This window comes from Dendrobates tinctorius, unplaced genomic scaffold (assembly GCF_039654945.1).
Source record: "Dendrobates tinctorius isolate UK_male_01 unplaced genomic scaffold, ASM3965494v1 ptg000211l, whole genome shotgun sequence".
In the NCBI taxonomy this organism is placed as follows: Eukaryota; Metazoa; Chordata; class Amphibia; order Anura; family Dendrobatidae; genus Dendrobates; species Dendrobates tinctorius.
This window is the reverse complement of record NW_027361878.1, coordinates 12045575-12055435: the sequence shown is the minus strand read 5'-3', so window position 1 is coordinate 12055435 and position 9861 is coordinate 12045575. Positions and strand designations below refer to the sequence as shown.

The window sequence follows — 9861 nt, the reverse complement described above, 5'->3', positions numbered from 1 at the left end:
GAGTGCATATTTGTATGATTGGTATTTTTATTTATCCCTGTACTTCTACCTGTGTTAGAATGGTTTGTGTATTCTTATATGCTACAACTCCCCTGGGTGGTGGAGGGAACAGGTGAGGGCCAATTTAAGAGTTTAGCACAGCACGTGGCCCCTGTCTCTTCACCATCAGATGTAATCCGGGGAGCACAGATAGCTAGGGTGCCCCTATCATAAGTGCTGACTGTAAACTCTAACCCTAACCACATGCGTATCAAAGGGAAGGGGTTTCATAATAAGTCAATCAGCGTTTCACAAGCATCCATCAACACACACACACCTCTACCAAATACTGTGTACGAGTGGCCTTGCGAGCCTTTTATAGCAGCGTCCTTCCGGGACCTTCCTGATGGTCCAATCCGAACTGGAGCAGGACCTGAGCATGTGACCGCCGATCTCCAGTGAAATATCGTCCCACGGGCATGCTCAGTAGACCGAAAGGAGGACTTAGTCCCTGGAGTAGCTCGCTGCTGACCAGCATGCGTTGCTATAGCTGGACCAGAGGTGGCAGCAGTAACCAAACCCAGAGTGCTAGTCTGGGCAGAGAGCCAGGATCGACGAGTTTGCTAAGCAGCCTCCTCTATGGCCAAAGAGGAATGGGAGACCACTGAAGGCAGCAACAGGAACCAGACACCTAACACACTGTTTGGGCACCTGGGGCCAAGCTGCTAAAGAGCAGGCTAAATAATATTTCTGGTCCAGAGAGTCAGGCCATGAAGGACTATATCACTAAAAGTCTGGCAAAGGGGCATATCAGACCTTGTTCATCTCCTGCTGCAGCAGGGTTTTTATTTGTCAAGAAAAAGATGGGGGGTTACACCCCTGCCTAGATTTTCATGAACTTAATAGGATCACTCTCCGGGATCCATATCCTTTCGCTCTCATCCCGGACCTATTTAACCTGATCGTAGGAGCAAAATGGTTTTCGAAACTGGATCTTAAGGGCGCTTATAATCTTATTCGATCTAAGGAGGGGGATGAGTGAAAGACAGGCTTCAATACACCTGAGGGACACTATGAAAACCTTGTGATGCCATTTGGGTTGACTAATGCTCCCGCCATCTTTCAGCACTTTGTAAGTAACATTTTTAGCCACCTGGCAGATAGATCACAACAAATCTATCTTGATGACATACTTATATATTCGCCTGACCTCGAGTCACATCAGGAACATGTCAGGCAGGTCTTACAGATACTTAGAGACAACAAATTATTTGTCAAACCAGAGAAATATACTTTATATTCTTGGTTCAGGAGATCCCTTTCTCTGTGTTATTTCTTACCGTCCACCGTTTTTTGCATGGATCCGGTGAAAGTCTAGGTGGTTTTGGATAGGGATCATACTGAGGACTTAAAGGCCTTTCAAAGGTTTTGAGGTTTCGCCAAGTACTACCGTAAGTTCACCAAAAACTTTTCGGTAGTGGCCAAACCTCTGACAGATATGACCAGGAAAGGGACAGACTTATTCAAATGGCACAGTCCAGCCATGGAGGCATTTAATACCTTGAAAAATTGTTTTGCATCTGCGCTGATTCTTATACAGCTTGACGTCACTCAGCCATTTATTGTAGAAGTTGACGCATCTGAAATGGGAATCGAGGCTATATTGTCACAGGATGCATCTTCTGGTAAATGGCGTCTGTGTGCATAGTTTACTTAGAAACTGTCAACAGCTGAGAAAAACTATGACATTAGAAATGGTAACTCATGGCAGTTAAGTTGGCTTTTGAAGAGTGACATCATTTTCTGAAAGGGGCACTTCATCACTGATCATAAAAATCTTTTATATTTACAATCTACTCAGCGTCTGATGCCTAGACAAGCAAGATTGTCGTTGTTCTTCACCACTTCATCAAATGCAACATTTTTGTAATGTATAGACCGGGGAATAACAGCATTAAGGTGGATGCCTTATCTCATTGTTTTCCTGGGGTTCCTATACTACAAAAAGGGGTGGTTACTGCATCTATATGTTCTGATCTTGAGAAGGAGGTGGTAAAGGCTCAGGGAGACGCCCCTACTGCCAGTCCATTAGATAAACTGTTCATACCTGTAAATCTCAGTTTTAAGTGAACATCAAGATTTGGTCTTGGCCGGACATCGTGGTAGTGAAGCCACCACATATCTCCTTACTCTAAATTTTTGGTGATCTGGGGTCCACCAGAATGTTCAGAAGTACCGTATTTTTCGCTTTATTAGATGCTCCGGATTATAAGACGCACCCCAAATTTTGAGAAGAAAAATAGGAAAAAAACTTTTTTTTAATAAAATGGTGGTGCATCCTATAATCCATGCGTCTTATTGCTTACCAGGGGTGGTGATGGAGGAGGCCGGAGTGGAACATTGCTGCTGGGATGAGGGGGTGTTTTGATGTGCAGCGTGCCGCTACCGGTGTCTGATACTGCCGCCGCCCTCTGTCCCCTGATGCTTGCCACCACCGCCATTCTCTGTCCCCGGTGCCTGCTTGCCACCACCGCTGCACTCTGTCCCCCAGTGCTTGCCACCACTGCCGCGCTCTGTCCCCCAGTCCTTACCGCCACTGCCGCGCTCTCCCCCAGTTCTTACCGCCACCGCCGCGCTCTGTCCCCCGGTTCTTACCACCACCGCCGCGCTCCTGTCCCCCGGTGTTTGCCGCCATCGCCGCGCTCTGTCCCGTTCAGCGTGGGGGGTCTCTGCCACTCCATGCCTGCTTTCCTTTGGCTTTCTTCCTGGAAAATGGCCGCCGCTCATGCGCAGATGGACATCTCGGCACTGAAATCTCGGGAGATGAGATTTCAGCACTGAAATCTCATCTCCCGAGATTTCAGTGCCGAGATGTCCATCTGCGCATGCGCGGCGGCCATTTTCCAGGAAGAAAGACACAGGAAAGCAGGCATGGAGCAGCAGAGACCCCCCACGCTGAACGGGACAGAGCGCGGCGGCGGCGGAATAAACTACCGGGGGACGGGAGCGCGGCGGTGGCGGTAAGACCGGCAGACAGCGCAGCGGCAGCATCAGGGCACAGAGTGCCACGGCAAGTACCCTCAGCGGCAGCGCAAAGGTATATCCTCTTTGTAAGACGCACCCCCTTTTTCCCCTCAACTTTGGGGGAAAAAAGTGCGTCTTAAAAAGCGGAAAATACGGTATGTAGCTGCCTGCAGTGTTTGTGCGCGTTCAAAGACCCCTCATATTCGTCTCTCCAAGCACTGGCAATTTCCAGTAGACCTTGGACTCATTTATTGGTAGATTTCATCACTAATCTACCCGTATCTGCAGGTCATACAGTTATTTTGGTGGTGGTGGACAGATTCAGCAAGATGTTTAATTTAATTGAACAATCTGTTTTACCCAACGCCAAGACCTTGGCGCAAACTTTTATGAAAGAAATCATGAGATAACATGGGATTCCAAATGATATTGTTTCTGACAAGGTGCAATTTATTTCTAAATTTTGGAAAGCATTTTTCGTTCTTTTGTGGATCGTTCTGTCGTTTTCTTCAGGATTTCATCCACAGTCTAATGGGCAAACTGAACGTGTTAACCAGAATCTTTAGACGTTTCTTAGGTGTTTTGTGTCTGAGAATAAAGAGGACTGGGTTACTTACATCTAGCTGAATTTGCGGTGAATAACCATTGTCATGAGTCAACTGGTAAGTCCCCGTTGTTTAAGACATACTGGTTTCATCCCCAGTTCTGCTTTTTTTTTTTTTTTTTTTTAAATCAGATAATTTTTATTAACAAGATTCAAAATGACATTGCACACAATTGTGTCCAAAAAAGGAGCATAAACATATTTACAAACATTATAAAACCAATCCCCCATTTCCCTCCCTCCACCCCCCCTCCCTTAAATCCTCAATAGCCAATAATGAGACATTAGCATCCATTGCTTACACGTTTAAACAGCATCCCTCCGGAATCAGTTTCTCTCCACCCATGGTTTCCAAAGTGATTCAAAAGATTTCACACTTTTCCTTTTCTTATAAATATCCTTTTCCATTTTAACAACTACATCAGACTGTCTATAAAATTCCCGCAGAGTCGGCGGCTCTCCACTCAACCATTGTCTGGCAATCAATTTACGTGCAACACGTGCAACATACAATAATCTAGCTATGGCCAGTTTATGATGATTTTGAACTTGGATCTCCTCTACATAACCCAAAATACATACCACAGGGTCCCATGTGATTGTACATCCATACGATTTCCCAATTGCTTCTCCCACCTCCAACCAGTATGCATTCAGTCTCGTACATTGCCACAACATATGCAGAATCCCCGCTCCCTCAGACCGACACCTAGGACATTCAGAAGTCTGTCTCAACCCTGCCCTATAAAGCCTATCTGGAGTTCTATATACTCTGTGAAGTACATAATATTGTGAAAGTCTACCCGGCTCACTTAATGATAACTGAGGAATATATGCCATGATATCTTCCCATATATCCTCCTCTATCCTTCCCACCTCTTCCTCCCATTTCTCTTTTGCTTTAATGGGAAATCTATTAAGAAAGGTATGTAACAAATCACTGTAAATATTTGAAACTACCCCCTTCGTTCCACCCACCGCACATACATAGTCCACCAGAATATCTCTACAAATTTTCATATCAACCATTTTACTCTGCGCCTGATAGGCATGTCTCAGCTGTCCATATTGAAACCTACTGGTCTCCCGCAACCCATACCTCCCCTGCAGTGTCTCAAAGGACAATAATCCCCGTTCGTCCTGTATCTGATCCACATATAGTATACCTAGTGATATCCAATTTTTAAATTCCCCCATTTTAACAAATTCAGGCAGTACTTCATTGTTCCAAATTGGGGAGAGATGTGTTAATGCTCCCACTTCTCTTGTCCTTTTAATTGCCTCCCAAACTCTGTGGATTAGCATCAAAGTAGGATAGGTCCCACCCAGCTTCCCAAAATTCCCTGCCTCCAGACCTTGAACCAATGGGTCCCTTCCCACCAACCAAACCATAATCCTTTGAACCGAACCCAGTCCTTTCTCCTCACTCCATCCTCTTAACTGCTAACCCTGTGCCGCCAAAAAATAAATCCAGGGATTCGGAAGAGCCAATCCCCCCCCATCTTTAGGCCTCTGCATGAGTTCCAGCCTGATTCTTGGCTGTTTTTTCCACCATAACAGGTCTCGAAATATAGAGTTAATGGTACGAAACCACCTTCGGGGCAGCCAAACAGGGGAGTTATGCAATATATATAACAATTGGGGCATAAGAATCATTTTAGCCAGGTTTATCCTACCCACCACAGAGAGGCACAACCTGCACCACACCCCTACTTTCTTCCTAAATTTGTCCAGTAATGGGGACAGATTTAAATCAATATAACTCGAAAGAGGAAGGGACACCTGAACTCCCAGATATTTGAACCGCTGAACCACCGGCAACCTACTACCCTCCAGTGCCGTCGGAATCTCCCCGCCCCCCTCATCTACCAGCAAAATATTTGACTTTGCCCAATTGATCTCCAGACCCGAAACATCCCCAAATGCCCCAAGAATGTTCATCGCCCCCTCCAAGGCCCCTCCAGAATTTTCTAAAAATAATAGTATGTCATCTGCGTATAAGGCTATTTTCTCCTCTATCATACCATACCGGAACCCCTTAACCAAAGTCGAGTTCCTGATTGTCTGCGCCAGGGGCTCCACTGCCAACGCAAAAAGCAGCGGCGACAGCGGACACCCCTGCCTAGTCCCCCTATGTAAACCAAAACTTCCAGAAACCTCCCCATTAACTCTCACCATAGCAGTCGGAGAAAAATACAATAACCTCACCCACGAGACAAAAATTGGTCCAAAACCAAAAGATCTCAACACTTCCCAAAGATAGCACCATTCAACACTATCAAACGCCTTACGCGCATCCAAGGAGACTACAATTCTATTCCCTTCATTATCCGACGGCACCTGCAAGTTCAAGAATAATCTACGTAGATTTATCGCTGTAGACTTATTTGGCATAAAGCCAGACTGATCCGAATGTACCAAACCCTGAACCACACTTGCCAGCCGGCCGGCCAAAACTCTAGCCAAAATCTTAACGTCCGCCGACAACAATGAAACTGGCCTATACGATTCCGCCAATTCCGGGTCCTTTCCTTCCTTTAAAATGACTACTATTATCGCCTCTCTCATGGACACCGGCAGCTCTCCCACCCTTAACGCCTCCTCAAAGACTTTTTTTAATTTGGCCACTGAGATGTCCATTAAATTCTTATATATCTCAACCGGGAGTCCATCAGCCCCAGGAGCCTTGTTGTTAGCCATTGACATAATAGCAGATCTAATCTCCTCCTCCATTATAGGTTCCTCCAACCTTCCCCTATCATCGTCCCCAATCCTAGGCAGTTTCGCCTCACCCAGGAAACTTTCAATATTCCCCATTATATCTCCCACCCCTGATGTATACAGTTGCTCATAAAAACTTTTAAACTCCCCTAAAATATCCTCTACTTCCGTCAATACAGTCCCCTCTCCCTTTCTTAGTTTGTATACGTACCCCGATTCCCTCTGTGCAGCAGCTACCACCGAAAGTAAGTGTCCCACTCTTTCCCCATCCTCAAAAAACTGTACTTTCTGAAAAGCTCTTCTTCTCTCCGCCTTTTTTTATATATAGCTTATTAACCGCTTCCTGAGCTTCTTTTAAACTACATTTAGTTATCTCTGATGGGTCCGACACCATATCCCTTTCTGCTCTTTCCAAATCCTCTATGATCTCCTTATCTTCCAACCTAGTCCTGGATTTACATCTAGAAATTTCCCTAAAAAGAAGACCCCTCAGAAAAGCTTTCATTGCGTCCCACACAACCCACCCCTCCACACTTTCCTCATTAAACTGCCAGTACTCTGTGATTTCCTTCTTAATGATATCCATATCAATATGTTCAAGCCACAAGGGGTGCAATTTCCATCCCACTCCCCGTCCATGCCTCCCACCTGCCCGTCTAATCAAGAGCTCTATAGGCCTATGGTCTGAAATCACCCTCGGCAGATATTCAATTCCACAGACCATACGCGTCATTAAATCATTTCCCAGTACCAGGTCAATCCTGGAGAGGGAGCCATAAGTTGCCGAATAGCAGGAGTAGCAAACTACGCTCTCATTCCTCACCCTCCAGAGGTCCACCATCCCCATCTCCGTCATATAATTCCCAAACTTCGACAGTTTTTTAATACCTTTGCTTGAATCTTTCTTATGTCTATCTCACCCTTCATACATCACATTATTGACATCTCCAATAATTAACATGGGAAACCCCATACCCCGTTTATACAATTCAAATATTTCTTGTACCTTTTTCCCCGAGTATGGTGGTGGGAAGTAAACAGCCGCAAGACATAGTGACTGCCCATAGAGTTTACAGAATAATAGAACATATTGCCCATCCCTATCTACATGGCACTCAATTTCTTCAAAGGGCGTGGACGCCCCAATCAACACCGATACCCCCCTAGCATACGAGGAATAAGTAGAATGGTAAGACCTCCCTATCCACCTTCTTTTTAGCACATCTACTTTTTCTGCAAGCAAATGTGTCTCTTGGAGACAAATGACATCCGGGCCCCGTTTTCTCACATACTCCATTATTGCCGTTCTCCGGTTCCCCTCCGACAGTCCCCTCTTATATTCCAGCTAACGACTTTAATTGTGTCTCTCACCATGATACCTCCCAAGTACCAATTCCTGACCCCTTAAGATAGGACACTGTTCCCAGCAAATTGTAAGTCTCACTTCCCCGCAACAATCCCCAACCCTACCCTCCCATCTCCCCCCCATATTCTTTAACACAGTAACCCATAACTAATCCGCTGTTGTCGTTCACCTCTCTTATCAGAGAGTAGGTAGTCCAGCGTCTAGCTACCTCTTCCGTAGTATCTTAATCCGCTGTTACTAAAACACCTCCCCAGCCCCTCCGCATATAAAACAACATTTTGACAATAAGTCCTCCGGAAACCACAATAAACTGTGAACTCAAAGTCCAAAGGCAGCGATATGGCAGCAACTTCTTCACTTCCGGCCTCATCCCTTCACTTCCCTCTTTCTTTATTAGCCGAGAGCTTCTGCTGATTTAAGTCCAGCCACTTAGTGGCGTCTTCTGGTGTTGGAAAAAAATGAACCGTCCCCAGTGCTACAACTCTCAATTTCGCTGGGTAGAGAGTAGAATACACCAACTTCAAATCTCTCAGTCTCCTTTTAACCCCTCCATAGCTCATCCTCTGTTTTTGTACCTCAGCCGAATAGTCTGGGTAAATAGAGATCTTCTGGCCATTAATACACATGTCTTCAGCCGTACGAGCACACCTCAATATGGCATCTCTATCTCTATAGTTCAGGATCCTGGCAAGGACCGTACGAGGGGGGGATCCCATCGGAAGGGGTTTCATAGGAACTCGATGAGCCCTTTCCACCACAAACATCTTAGACAGGTTATCACCACCTATCTTGTCCTGGAGCCATTTTTCAATAAATTTTGTAGGGTCATTTCCTTCAGTCTTCTCAGGGATACCCACTAATCTTACATTGTTCCTCCGTGAACGATTCTCCAGATCATCAGTCTTATTAATCAGAGCAGCACATTTTTGCAAACACTGAGTGTGGGCCTTTTGCATTTTAGAGATATGGTCTTCCAACACACTCACTCTCTCCTCCACCTCTCCCACTCTCTTATCCATTTTGCCCATGTCTGCCTTTATTGTAGTAACTTCTGCTATAGTTCCATCCACTCTGTGAGTTAACGTCGTTATCGCAATTTTGCATGATCTGATCAGCTCATAAATGTCCCGCAAAGTGGGCTCCCCTATAACCAGCTCCTCCACATTCTCTTGTTTCACACCATCATTCCCCCTTCCATCTTCTTCCCCCTCCGGCCCCCCCTGTACCGTATCATCCTCAGAGCCTTCTCCTTGCTCATTCCTCCGTTCTCCAGCCTGTTCCTCCTTCTCTTCAGCCATCTCCTGCCGTGCTCCCTCCACCCAGGCATATTTCTCCAGCTTGGCCGCCACTTCTAGCCTCTTTGCATAAGAGGCATTTGCAGCGTCCGCTCTCTCAGCCGCCTCCACGCTGTCGGCGCCATCTTGGGTGCGGATCCCCGCTCCTGCCTTGGCATCCTGCTGCCTTCTCCGGACCATCGCTGCAGCTCCGCACCACTTCACCCGTCGGGGCCGACCTCCTGAGTCTCTTCTCAGCCGCCCAGAGATTCACCAGCCTCCAGAGGGGTCCTATCGTCAGGATAATTGCCGGTCACAGCGGAGGAGCTCCAGAAGCCGACCGCTCACATCAGGTGCTAGGCCACGCCCCACCAGTTCTGCTTTTTTAATAGTAATCGTTCTTCAGGAATACCTGAAGGAGAACGTTTTTCATCATCTATTACATCTATATGGCAAGGGGTTCTGAATAATTTGAAGAGAATGGGGTCCAAATATATATGTGTGGCTGATTGGAAATGTTTATTGTGTCCGGACCTGTGTGTTGGTGATTTCGTGTGGTTGTCCTCGAGGAACATTACGTTGAAAATTCCTTCTTGGAAACTGAGACCCAGGTTCATCGGTCCCTATAAGATTGTGGCCGTCATCAATCCTGTAGCATTCCACCTTTATTGCCACTCACTTTTAGGATAATAGGTTTCACTGACCTTTACTCAAAAAATATGTTTATGTTGCGTCCTCTGAACCATCAACACCACCTCCATCCCCAGTCATTGTTGATGGGAATCTGGAATTTCAGATTGCTAAGATTGTTGATTCTCGCTTGGTTCATTGGTCTCTTCTGTATCTGGTACAATGGAAGGGTTACGGTCCTGAAGAGAGAATGTGGGTAACCA

General features: G+C 46.1%; 1 protein-coding gene across 1 annotated transcript; it reads right to left on the bottom strand.

Moving 5' to 3' along the window:
• Window positions 1–7926: 7926 nt before the first annotated feature.
• Window positions 7927–9239, bottom strand: LOC141058262 (uncharacterized). Its single transcript, XM_073554444.1, has one exon. It carries the CDS (start codon window positions 9167–9169, stop codon window positions 8069–8071), a length of 1101 nt encoding a protein of 366 aa, XP_073410545.1. The 5' UTR covers window positions 9170–9239; the 3' UTR covers window positions 7927–8068.
• Between the last annotated feature and the right edge of the window lie 622 nt (window positions 9240–9861).